This window comes from Zootoca vivipara, chromosome 6 (genome assembly GCF_963506605.1).
Source record: "Zootoca vivipara chromosome 6, rZooViv1.1, whole genome shotgun sequence".
NCBI classification, from domain to species: Eukaryota; Metazoa; Chordata; class Lepidosauria; order Squamata; family Lacertidae; genus Zootoca; species Zootoca vivipara.
In genome coordinates, this window is record NC_083281.1 from 47,624,183 (window position 1) to 47,637,716 (window position 13,534).

General features: G+C 45.6%; 1 protein-coding gene across 1 annotated transcript in view; it reads left to right on the forward strand.

Moving 5' to 3' along the window:
* VAC14 (VAC14 component of PIKFYVE complex) overlaps window positions 1-13,534 on the forward strand; it is an 81,536-nt gene that overhangs the window by 36,590 nt on the left and 31,412 nt on the right. The window contains exon 14 of the mRNA XM_035117290.2: window positions 3,949-4,081. Coding sequence (XP_034973181.2) covers window positions 3,949-4,081 — 133 coding nt within the window. The remainder of the gene's footprint in view (window positions 1-3,948; window positions 4,082-13,534) is intronic.

The following is a 13,534-nucleotide window of genomic DNA, read 5'->3' on the forward strand; positions in this document are numbered from 1 at the left end:
CTTTCCAGGAAGCCTCTGCAGCTTCTCCAGAGGTCAAAGAGAATACAATTACCAGACCTTTAGAAGGCATCTTAAGGCAGCCCTGTTTAGGGAAGCTTTTAATGTTTGATAGATTTCTGTATTTTAATGTTTTGTTGGAAGCCGCCCAGAGTGGCTGGGGGAACCCGGCCAGATGGGCGGGGTATAAATAATAAATTATTGTTGTTGTTGTTGTTGTTGTTGTTGTTGTTGTTGTTGTTGTTGTTGTTGTTGTTGTTGTTGTTGTTGTTATTCTCCCTGAGCAATTTCCCTGAGACAATCCTACTCAATTGCAACTCACCCTTGTGGCAGCTGAGCTGTCCCAACACAACACTTGTGGGCTTGGGCTTCTCTGTATGTGCACTAACAGCCAGTCTGGTGTGTTGCGTATCTGTGAAGCCTCTGATTTGTGAGTATCAGCATGAATGAATCGGTTCAACTGTGTTTTCCTAACACCTCCTCCTGCCTTTCTAGTATTTCTGCTCCTATAAATAGCAAGGCGGGTTTAATTGTATCTTCTTGCTATGCCATCGTGGGCGAGCCACCCATCGGTGGCAGAAGCTGGAAGTTAAAGGGATCTGGGAGGCGTGGGTGGGACTCTTGGAAGCCTCTCTGCTGCCTGATGGTTTCTGTGTTGTAACCGTGCAGATTAATTGAAACCTGGCTGGGCAGAGATTAGGAACTGTGAAACGGTGGGCGCAGGAATACAAAGCTGAGGTCTTGCTATGGATGTACCTTCATAGCAGGAAGTGGGTCTCCTCTCTCCATGCCTCACGCTGGCTGCTGCTTGTACAGTGTATCCAAATTTAACAAATTTTGCTGCTGAACCAGCAGCAGATAGAAATAGTGGAGCTGTAGCCCATTTCCTTCTTGTGTTGTGCATTGTGCAGCAATATTTGCCAACTCCTGACCCCAAATGATACTTCTGTGATTTTACAAGCTGCCTGGCAGGCAGGGAGAGGGGCTGCCAGAGTGGCTTTTCTCGTCTGTTCTGCAGTGGCGCACATCTTCTTTCCTTGTCGTTCATGAGTGTGGAGCCCAGGAGTGCTGACTGAAGAGCCAAGCATTGACTTCCCCATCAACAGCCAATCCCTGGAACTGTTTGACCTGCAACTTTTTTCCTCTGGAAAAGCATCTGATTTGTATAAGGGGGAAAAAGAGACCTATGTTAGGGCACAATCCCTGAAGCTTTTACCGTCACCTGGACATTCTGCCCAATTACATTAGGTCTGACCCTTGCAGATAACTTCCTTTGAAGATGGCCCTGTTCAGCCTTGAGTAACAGTTCCCACCCACCCCTTGCCTTTCTGTTGTTCTCCATATATTTGGGCAGGATAGTAAGCCTTTGCAAGAGTCGAGAAACAAGTGGCTTGGGCACTTAAGTGCCTCCAGACTCTCCAACACCTTACAAAAACAAAGGAACCGTGGGTGCTTGTGAAGAAGGGCTGGGGGGGGGTGAGAGAGAGAGAGAGAAAGAAAAAGAAAAAGAAAGAAAGAAATGCATGTTTTGTTTCCTACATCCAAAGAGTTATACCCTAAGTTTGAGAGGAGGCTTTGAGAATGATATTTGCCTGCACATTCTGCACCTTTTTAACATTATGCTGTCTGAAGGTTTAAACAAGTATTAAAGTTTATCTTTATTGCCAGTGCCTACCATGACCACCAGGGACCAGGTTAAACCACTGAGCCTAGGGCTTGCTGATCAGAAGGTCGGCGGTTCGAATCCCTGTGACGGGGTGAGCTCCCGTTGCTTGGTCCCAGCTCCTGCCAACAGGGTGGTTTTGATTTAAATCAAACTGATTTAAATCACGATTTAAATCACGATTTAAATCACTAGTCAGTAAGGCTTGATTTAAATCATAGTTGATTTAAATCATAAAGACTAATTCTTGCTGGTATAACTTTATTATGCAAGTAGATGAAGATTTTTAGAATAACAACTTTTCATATTAGTTTTTTTATCCCCAGTTTAATAGGTTAATCATTCATATTTGGACAACTTTACTGTTGTACTTAGGAAGGAGAAAAATAATCATTACCTTAATAATAACAATTTAAATAGATTTATTCAACTGAAACAATAACATTTCAGCAAATGTTATTTGCTTAAACAAACATCCATGTTTGTTAACTAATTTGGCTAAACAAAAACAAAATATATATATATTAAGAAACTTAGACTGTCAGCCCAGCCTACACATGAAAAACTTAAATACTGTCCAAACAATCAGAAAAATATTGTTTCTATTCTATTCACTGAACTTCTTGAAACTTAGCACTGAAGGGGTTGCTTCTGTATTCATAGGTTTGTAGAACAATAGGATTAAGGTCTTTTTCTCAACTCTGTTCATGTTATAACATTTTTGCTGTGAAGAAGAGGCATGTGATCTCTTTTGAGTCAAATTCAGTTTTGAGAACTGCAAAAGTAAACCAAGCACCTGTGATAATATCTTGTAGGCAGAGAAACTGCCCAATAATCTTACAAAAACCTCTGGAAGAGGTGAATGGATTAATGGAATTTATTTACCCCATAAATTAAACATATACAACCTTATACTACATAATTAAAAAAACTAATCTTTATTTCATGATGGAATAACCTTTGGATGGTAATATTCTTTCCTCAAAAAGCATTTTATTTAAAAAAATCCAATTTAAATCAAAAAAATCGATTTAAATCAAAAAAATCCGATTTAAATCAAAAAAAATCCGATTTAAATCAAAAAAATCCGATTTTTTTGATTTTTTTTTAAAAATCATTGATTTTTATCCACCCTGCCTGCCAACCTAGCAGTTCGAAAGCACGTCAAAGTGCAAGTAGATAAATAGGAACCGCTACAGCGGGAAGGTAAACGGCGTTTCCATGTGATGCTCTGGTTTGCCAGAAGCGGCTTTGTCATGCTGGCCACATGACCTGGAAGCTATACGCCGGCTCCCTCGGCCAATAATGCGAGATGAACGCGCAACCCCAGAGTCGGCCACGACTGGACCTAATGGTCAGGGGTCCCTTTACCTTTTACCATGACCACCACCCTTTCTAGCAAGAGGACACACCTTTCCCCTTCGAAAGAAGTTTGGCTTTGGGGTTGTCTTTCATCTCTGTTCTCCATGGCCTAGTGACTGACTTGAATCACAGTTTATCTATGCTGGCTGGGGCTGATGGAAGTTGTAATCTGAAACATATGGAGGGCATCAAGTTGGCAAAGGCTGGCCTTGGACATACCTGTTGTGCAAGGTAGTCTTGTGGGTTCATAGAGCATCTCTCTTGAGATGCTTCATTTCCATAAGATGTTTCGATTTCCATTTTTCCATACTCTAGCCTGCTCTATCGCTGTGCTTAGCTGGTTTACTTTAAATGCTCTTTGGAATGACTGCCTAATAATCAAGTTTTCACATTTATCTGTCAGCTTCCAGCTTTGGTTTCTATTGCTGTGCCAGATTTGTGCCAATGTCTGCGTATAGGAAATGGATTTTATGCCTTTTCAGTTCAGATGCATCTCCACACCTTTCCTCTCCCTGTGACTCAGAGGAGGACCAGAGTTCCTGATCTCTTTTATGACTGTGTAAAACAAATGACAGGCTAAAACAAATGGTAGTGTGCCTTCACTGTGGGCCACGGTAGCTCAGCGGCAGAGCATCTACCTTGCATGCAGAAGGTCCCAGGTTCAATCCCCCATGGCATCTCCATGTAAGGTTGGGAGATCCTTGCTTGAAAGTCTGGAGAACTGCTGCCAGTCACTGTGGACAGCAGGAGCTGCTTGGTATAAGGCAACTTCATGTAGCTGGAGAGAGTAAAGCTGCCACTTCAAATCAGAGCTAGGATTGCCTGCTGTGATCACGGGTGACAAGCAGAGCTCGGAAACCCACCTGTACTTCTACAGGCCCTTCTTCCTTAAACAGAATTAACTTCCTCTATCCTCCTTCTTCCAGGTACCAAAGGCATGGAGTGCTCTCCCTCGACACCCACCATGAACTCCTACTTCTATAAGTTCATGATCAACTTGCTCAAGAGATTCAGCAGTGAGCGAAAGCTCCTGGAGTTCCGGGGAGCTTTCATCATCAGGTGAGACCACATCCCGCCTTGAGTTGCCACCTCTGTGCTTCCAAATGCCTTTCTACTATCTCTGTGTTCCTGTGTACAGGTTTGGTGCCTGCCTCAAGTGCTGGGGTGGGGTGGGGGGCTTAGTTCTCTTCCTGCAACCAGTGGTACCTTCCTCTCAGCTTCCTCATGACCCTTCTGTTGGTGTGAGGTCAGGAGACAGGCTGTCTTTGGGCTGTCGGTAGTGGCACCTGCCCTGTGGAATGCCCTCCCCTCAGATGTCAAGGAAATAAACAACTACCTGACTTTTAGAAGACATCTGTAGGCAGCCCTGTATAGGGAAGCTTTTAATGTTTTCTGTTTTACTGTGTTGGATGTTTTAATTTGTTGGCAACCCAGTCAGACGGGAAGCATATAAATAAATCACTATATTATTATTCATTTGAACTTAACATGTGAACATAAAAATAGCCCCCTGGATCAGGCCAATGGCCCATCTAACTGTTCTCACAGTGGTCATGCAAATGCCTTTGGCAAACCTGCAAGAAGGATCTGAGCTCAAGATCAAGCTCCTCTTCTGCAGAGTCCAGCGACTGGTATTCAGAAGCATTGCTGCCTCCAACTGCAGAGGCAGAGCATAGCCATCATGTCTACTAGCCACTGATAGCCCTCTCCTCCAAGAATTTGTCTAATTCTCTTTTAAAGCCATTCAAGTTGGCGGCCACCATTTCTTCCTGTGGGAATGAGTTCCAAAGTTTAATTATGTGGTGCATGAAGAAGTAATTTCTTTTGTCTGTCTTGAATCTTTCAACGTTCAGCTAAATTGGACGTCCATGAGTTCTAGTGTTTAGAAGAGCAGGAGAGAAACTTTTCTCTCTCCACTTTCTCCATGTTTGTTCAGCTTTTCCTCACCAAAGTCAGGGGAGGGGAGAGCAGAGCCTCTGGCTCTTTGATAAACAGAGATACAATGGAGCCCAAGCAGCTGTGAGCTGTACTTCTGTGGTGGGCTGCAGGCTTGCCTGGGACAATGCTCTGCTCAGCTGGGGCAAAACTAGGCTGGCCAGTAGCCCTCTTTCATCAGAGTGTCTCCCCCCCCCCCAAACTCGGCTGCCGCCAGCTCGTTTGCTTTATGGAAAGGAGCAGCTCATGAGAGGCCAACTGTTGTTCATGAATGCCTTTTAGTCCATGTGAACTGCATGCAGCAGCCCATGTGAGGGGAGGCGGCAGCCACAGGTTTCAAGCCTTGGGTTTCCTGTGTGTCACAGAGCCAGCCCTGCTTTTGGCTACCCTAGATTTTGAGGATGCATTCCTGAATGAGAAACGAAAGGATTCTGTTCAGACTGAGAGCCTACAGACTTTGGCACCATTAGGATGGGCCTCTGTGATACGTCAACCGGAGAGAACACTTCTTAAATCTCTCCAATTGTGGGTCAGAGGATGTCAGGGCAGCTGTGCCGGCAGGCCTCACTCTTGCCATGGGCTTGTGGGCAGCCAGATGATGGCAAAGGGGGAGCAGTGTGTCCACAAACCCACTCATAGAATCAGAATAGTAGAGTTGGAAGGGATCCCATCTAGTCCAATCCCCTGCAATGCAGGAATCACAGCTAAAGAATCCCTGGCAGATGGCTGCCCAACCACATGTTTAAAAACCTCCAATGAAGGAGAGTCCATTCTACTGTCAAACAGCTCTTTACTGTCATAAAGTTCTTCCCAATGTTTAGTTGGAATCTCCTTTCTTGAAATTTGAATCCATCGGTTCACGTCCTCTCCCTCTGGAGCAGCAGACCTTCATATATTGGAAGGTGGCTATTGTGTCACCTCTCAGTATTCTCTTTCCCAGGCTAAATATACAGTCATACCTCATGTTGCATCCACTTCATGTTGCGTCTTTTCAGCTTGCGAACGTGGCAAACCCAGAAGTGTTTACTTCCGGGTTTTCCCACACGTGCAGAAGTGTTTTGCGCGCTTCGCGCATGTGTAGAAGTGCTCTACCAGGGTGCTGGGTGCAAACGGCACCCCGGAACGAATCATGTCCTCAATCAGAGGTACCACTGTACTCAGCTCCCTCAACTGTTCCTCATAAGGCTTGGTTTCCAGACCCTTGACCATTTTGGTCGTCCTCCTCTGCGTGTGTTCAAGCTTGTCGTTATAATTCCTAAACTGTGGCACTCTCATACTGCAAGAGTGGATCACCTTGAGAACAATTTTTTCATTATTATGTATGCCTATCTATTTTTATCCACGTCTGCAGCTCTTTTCCAAGTAATGCATCATGCCCAAAAGAGAAATGGTTGCTCCTGGGAGCTTATAAACCACATTTTGGCTATTGGGAAGGAAAGGAAGAAAAGCAGATGGGTGAGGAGGAGGGAGTGCTTCTGTTTTCCTCTGTCTCTCAAATGGATTGGCAGGTGCAGGGCTGAGTGGAGGACGTGGGTGAAAGGGCAACTTTTTCAAAATATTAAGAGCCACAGGATCTTCCTGACAGGCTTCTTTCCTAAAGGCCCTCAAGACAAATTCTGGGGTTTGGCCGCCAAATGTAAACCCCAAATGCATCAGTAGCCCATGAAGCATCTGATCAGCGAGTCCAGGTTCATTTCTAGGTCAGGCCAGCTAACCTTTCAAGCTGTCCTCCCCTCCCTCCTTCCTTCCTCATCTTGGTTTTGAGTAGGACACAAACTCTCATAACTCCACTTACATAAGAGTCATTAGGATGCACGGCAGCCCACTCTGTGGCCGTTGACCATTTGGCTTGCGAGGTTGGTGGCAATCGGAGCGTTACTTTGCTGTAGCTAGAACTTCGATTCATTTTTAATTGCTCTGTGGCGAGAGGCACAAAGAACCCGCCCTTTTGTGAAGGTTGCCCTTGTTTTTTGGTGGGCATGTCCTGAACATGAATGGCTGTTCTTGTTCGCTGCTGTTGTTGTCTTCAACACGTCCAAATTGTTAAGATTGGGAGCCATTGGCCAATATTTCCGTTGGCTTCACAATGCCTCCCTCTCACTATTCTGGCTGTGCTGCTGTAGCTTGCCTTGACATCCCTTCTCTTGAGTTTCCTCAGAGAAGAAGACTTGGGTGTGTCAAAATGATGAAATCAATCGCCACAACTCACTCTACAGTGATATTCCGATGCAGGAATAATGCTCTATGTAAGTGGGCAGTACTGGGCTTACCAAATGAGCCTTTAAGAGGCAAGGGGCGGGGTGATAGGAAAATGCCGGAGGTGCAAATGATTATCAGACTTTGAAAAGCTGGTATCACTGGATCAAGTTCACCAGCTTTGTTGAATTAATTAAATTGAACAGTTTTAATTGGACTTTGAATAAACATGAAATTAATTGTTACCTGTTTGAATTTTATTATGTTATTATCCTCCTTAGTGGGTCATGCAACCCACTATTCTGAATAGTGCTTTTCATAACATAGGGTAGGGAGCACTGGTTGGTTTATGGAACCAAGGGGTCAGTATATTTTTATCCTGTGAAATGCCCTGAGATCTTTGGGTGAAGGACAGTATATGAATATAATAAACAAAAATAAATGAAACAATAAATTTGGGAACCACTGCTCTAGAAGATAAGACACCAACCATCCAGTTGGAAGTGGCAGCGATCTCTGCCTAGATCCTAAGGATATTTAGTGGGCCTTCTTCATAACATGTTCTACCTAGCTGCCAGTGTGAAGCTTTGTAACAATCACTTGTACTTCCCCTTGCTGTTTTGCTGAATAAGGAAAGAAGCACCTCTGGTTGCATCATTCTGTTTTGCTGTTCAGGAGACTTGAGTGCTCCTTGCGTGAGGCTCTTGTGGACATAGTCCTGGTGATAATCTGAAGGCAGCAAGAAGCAAGTCATTCTCCAGGCCTTTTGTCATTTGATTACTTCGCCATTCTAAGCTTGTCACTGAATTCTGGGACGCAGCCTGCACTTTTTGGAAAAGGCCAGCTGGTGCCACAGTGTTCATTCTGCACTTGAAGTAATAGTTTACTGTAGTTCACAGCTGCGTGTGGAAGAGGGGGGAATTATAGAATCATAGAATCGTAGAGTTGGAAGAGACCACAAGGGCCATCCAGTCCAACCACCTGCCGAGCAGGAAACACCATCAAAGCATTCTTGACATATGCCTGTCAAGCCTCCACTTAAAGACCTCCAAAGAAGGAGACTCCACCACACTCCTTGGCAGCAAATTCCACTGCCGAACAGCTCTTACTGTCAGGAAGTTCTTCCTAATGTTTAGGTGGAATCTTTCTTGTAGTTTGAATCCATTGCTCCGTGTCCGTTCTCTGGAGCAGCAGAAAACAACCTTTCTCCCTCCTCTATATGACATCCTTTTATATATTTGAACATGGCTATCATATCACCCCTTAACCTTCTCTTCTCCAGGCTAAACATACCCAGCTCCCTAAGCCGTTCCTCATAAGGCATCGTTTCCAGGCCTTTGACCATTTTGGTTGCCCTCTTCTGGACACGTTCCAGCTTGTCAGTATCCTTCTTGAACTGTGGTGCCCAGAACTGGACACAGTACTCCAGGTGAGGTCTGACCAGAGCAGAATACAGTGATACTATTACTTCTCTTGATCTAGATGCTATACTCCTATTGATGCAGCCCAGAAATGCATTGGCTTTTTTAGCTGCTGCATCACACTGCTGACTCATGTCAAGTTTGTGGTCTACCAAGACTCCTAGATCCTTTTCACATGTACTGCTCTCAAGCCAGGTGTCAACCATCCTGTATTTGTGCCTTTCATTTTTTTTTTTGCCCAAGTGTAGTACTTTACATTTCTCCTTGTTAAAATTCATCTTGTTTGCTTTGGCTCAGTTGTCTAATCTGTTAAGGTCATTTTGAAGTGTGATCCTGTCCTCTGGGGTATTAGCCACCCCTCCCAATTTGGCATCATCTGCAAACTTGCTCAGGATGCCCTCAAGCCCATCATCCAAGTCATTGATAAAGATGTTGAATAAGACTGCGCCCAAGACAGAACCTTGTGGCACCCCACTAGTCACTACTCTCCAGGATGAGGAGCCATTGATGAGCACCCTTTGGGTTCGGTCAGTCAGCCAGTTAAAAATCCACTGAATGGTAGCATTGTCTAGTCCGCATTTTGGCTTCACTTGCCCAGCTGGAAATGGGCCTCTTGTGTTATCCGTGGCTGTGCTCTGTGGGTATGTCAAGGTAGTTGGAAGTTTTGGAAATCAGAGTTAAGATTCTCTCTGCAAACAAACATTTTTCATTGAGTTAAACAGGTGCCACAAATGTGCCTGCTTCTACAAAGACTAAGAAAGAGGGAGGAGTTGAGAGCATGATAGACAGGTGGAGAGGAGGCACCAACTCAGGGTAGTCAGTGCAAAGGACCAGGAAACTGCAGGGGGGCCACATGCCCCCCCCAATGTTTTCCCATCTATTGGCTTCTGAGATAAAGCCGAATTTTGGCCCCTGCACAGCAATTGGATACCTTTTATTTTACTTAAAAAATAATGATAAAGCTGATAACTTGCACTGAATCCTATGCCAGGTGCTTTCAAGACAACCCACCTCTGCCCTTACAATTCACCCCAGTCAGGTTTTCTTCAGATTTCTTGAGATTCCAATCTTTTTTAAAAAATACCACTGAGTCTTAGAAAGCTACTAACATTTTGCAAAGCAGTGTGTGTCAGCTGCAAACAGCCACTACCCATGGCTTTCAGAATGCCAGCAGCAGCAGCAGCAGCCGCCACTGCCTGTTGACATTCTCTTCCCTGTTTGCATGGCCAGAGAATGCTCATCCTGAGGATTGCAGGGGGTCAAGCTGGGCTCCCCCTGTTCTTAGAAGCTGAAAGTCTTTGGGTCTTTGCATTGTTTTTAGATATAGGAGGACTAGATTTTCCTGCTTTGCTCAAAGCACTTTGGCAGTGGGTTTCTCGGAGGATGGGAGAGGAGAAGGTGGCTTGTTGGGTTATAAACCAGTGGGATGGAAGACACAGTATTCAAGTCCGTCTTGCATGATAAGAGAAGGTCACAGGGCAAGGGGAGCCAGAGCACAACATGGGTGCATCTCAGTGCTGCTAATGGGGCAGTGTTGTAGCTCAGTGGCAGAGCATATGCTTTGCCTGCAGAAGGTCCCTGATTCAATCCCCAACGGCATCTCCAAATAGGGCTAGGAAAGGCTCCTTGCCTGAAACCCTGGAGAGGTTCTGCCAGTCAGGGCATACAGTACTGAGCTAGATGGACTGAGGGCCTGATTCAGTATCAGGCAGCTTCCTGTGTACGATGCCACATTTATCTGTATGCCTGCGGTGCCCTAATCTTTCCCCTTCTCCTTTTGAAGGGTAGGTTTCTGTTGAACATGAAGCAAAATATTTGATGACGAGAGCAGTTTGACAGCGGAGCTGATTTAGCTGAAGGGGAGTGATGGGTTCTCCTGCGCTGGCTGCCTTCCAGCAAGCAGGGGCTGGACAGCCATCTGTCTACCCGGGGTGCTCCAGATCTCTGGCTTTCCTGCATCAAGCTGTAGTGGAGATGGGGTGTGTGTGGACTGGGCTACCAGGAACTCCACAAGGCTCCCTCCAGCTCTCAATGCATCTGAGCAAACTGCCAGCCCAGGCTTTTTTTTCTTTTATTAAAAGAAAGTTAATAGATTGATTTGTTCAATAGATTCATTCAATACACCAATAGGATTATTTACAAAATTAAGCTAATGTATGATACCACACTCCATCAATATATTGAGGCATCTTGCGTCTGTGTGGGAGACCCTTTGGTTGGGCAAATGTCCAATTTATTTTACTCATTGATGTATTACTTCACGGATCTCTTTTCCATTCATCGCAAGGCAATGTGCTTTCCTCGTGGCTCCAAGAGCTTTGCAAAGTGGTTGAGGTGGCCCTGTGCACAAAACGACTTTCTCTCCCTCCTTCCTTCCCCCAAAGCATGCATGATGTTTGTAAGGTAGAAAGCATTCTTGGCGGTGTTGAGATTATCTCAAGGTAACAGTTGACTAGTTAAGCAATCTCTAAGTAGCCATTGCTGCAATTAAATCTTAATTGGTCTATCTGCGCTGCATAGGACCCCTCAGTGCTGACATGTGGCTGAGCATAACTACTTGGGAAACAGCTGGTCCATTCTGTGGGGAGAAGGCATATTGGCCAAAGACCATTCATTTCAGAGATGGTAATGGCTCCTGTGGAGCTATTAGCATCCCCGATAAATAAGAGGATGCTTTTGAAATACGCAGGGATCATCCGTGCTTGGTCTCAGTGCTCTTTTTTTTAGTAATTGATTGACATTAAGCTTCACATCTGCAGCCTAATGGCTTCAGATTCTGAGAGTGGGAGGCAGGCTGTCTAGTTAGGTAGGTGGTCAAAGTGAGCATGCCAGCGCTTGTGATGTGGAACCCGCCCCTGGACCAAGACTAGATGTAGATGCAGAAGTGGCATATATCTGCAGTATGGGGCAGGTGGCAACTCTGCTTTCAGAAGAACCAGAATGACAGGGAGTGATTTTTGCTTCTTAAAAAACCTTTGCATATTATTATTTTTTATTGGGGGTGAGTAGCTTTTCAGCGGACTTTCTCGGTTGTGGGAGGAGCAACTTGTAAAACCGAAGCCAGTCTGTTCCGATTTGGTAGCTTCCTGCTAGAGATAGCCAAGCTCTCCTTGGCCTGGATTGAAAATGTTCAGAATTTTTCCAGGGCAGAAAAATGGGGGAAAGGAGAATAATTTCCCAGCCTCCTTCCTTTCCCCGCAGAGACACAGCTCCTTCCCTTCCCTCATAGCAGCAGCTGATTAGGTTAAACCAGACCCTGTTGGAGAACCCTAGGAAGAGGGACACATCCTGCTTTCAGGGTGGCCCACGTGTCCTTGAGAAAGAAGACCCGAAGCAAAGCAAAACGCATCTCCTCTTTGTCCTTGCTGTTCCGGTGCCATCAGCAGCCTTAAATATGAAGACGGAGCTTCTGCGCCCAGTGGGCATTTGGCCAGGAGGGGAATGAATGCCCTTGGCGTGGGAGGCTGCACAGTCAGTGGTGTGCAGAAGGGAGCCACTTCAGAGTGCAGGTGCCTCTCTGGGAAGAGGGTGGCATTTGGGAGCCACTGTGTTTGCCTTCCCCTGGGCTTCTTGTGGGTTTGCCTTCTTCCTGCCAAGTGGAGTCTTGTGACTGGGGTATGCATTCAGTTCATTACAGCCGGCTGTGATCTTAGCACTCCTCGCTCTTTCCCCCAGTCTGTTAGTCCCACACCTGGGAAGAAGGGGTTGGACGCTTTGTTTTTGAAAACCCTGCTTAGGTTATTCATTTGGGCAGCTTAGTTATCAGTTTGTTTTGCCCCCATGATGCCCAGGTCCAACTAGACAAAGGACACCCACCATTTCAGCATGGGGATTAATAGAAGGGCCGTGACAGAAGCGAGCCAGCAGTAAAGCACACCGAGCAAGTTGGAGTTGACTTTTTATTAGCAAATACAGGATCTGTACGGGAGTGTCAGGCCTAATGAGCACAGCAGCTCATCTCTGGCAGGTCTTGCCCCCATGAAGCAGTTGCTGAGGCTGAAGGCCCCACCTCCCTGCAGTTGCCTAAGTCCCATACTCTTCAGGCTTTCCCCCATCCCCAAGCAATCTGAGACTGTGTCTATGTAAAGCTAACTTTTCCTCCGCCCTTTTCATGCCTCTCCTGGTTCTGGGAGACCAGGGGGGAAGGGAGCTTGTCACAGCAGTAGAGGAAAATACCCATGCCTCTTCACCAGCTGGATTTATCTCTGCCTCCTTCCTCTCCTACTTTAGTTTCTGCCTCTGATTCTGAACTTGTCTCTGCCACAGACTCCCCCAGCTCACTAAGCCCTGTTACCCCTTTAGCTTCCAACACTTCTTCCCAGTCTTCTCCCTCTTCTCCCTCTGTCCACTTATCGTCTCACTACCAATCCCCTGGCTCTGAGCTTTCTTCCCTTGGGGGCTCCCCATCTGGTTCCTCCCACCATTCTTCAGTGTCCAGCCAGTCCATGACAGAAAGACTGCCTGAGTTCAGATGTACAGTGGTAGCTCTGGTTAAGAACTTAATTCGTCCGTTCTTAACCTGAAACTGTTCTTAACCTGAGGTACCACTTTAGCTAATGGGGCCTGCTGCTGCTGCCGCGCCGCCACCACATGATTTCTGTTCTCATCGTGAAGCAAAGTTCTTAACCCGAGGCACTATTTCTGGATTAGCGAAGTTTGTAACCTGAAGCGTCTGTAACCCGAGGTATCACTGTAATCAGAATGTATTTATTTATTTACTTTATTGAATTTCTATACCACCTATCATCCGAGGAACACAGGGCATTTTACAATACAGAAACACAAAAATACATACTATTATAACAAACAAAAACCATACGCCCATTATGTTTTCCTGCAATGAGAACAAACCACAGTGAGCCTTAGGTTGTCCTCTCCTTAGGTTTTGCGTCCATGAGGAAGATCTTTTCTTTCTTTCTTTCTTTCTTTCTTTCTTTCTTTCTTTCTTTCTGAGAAGCTT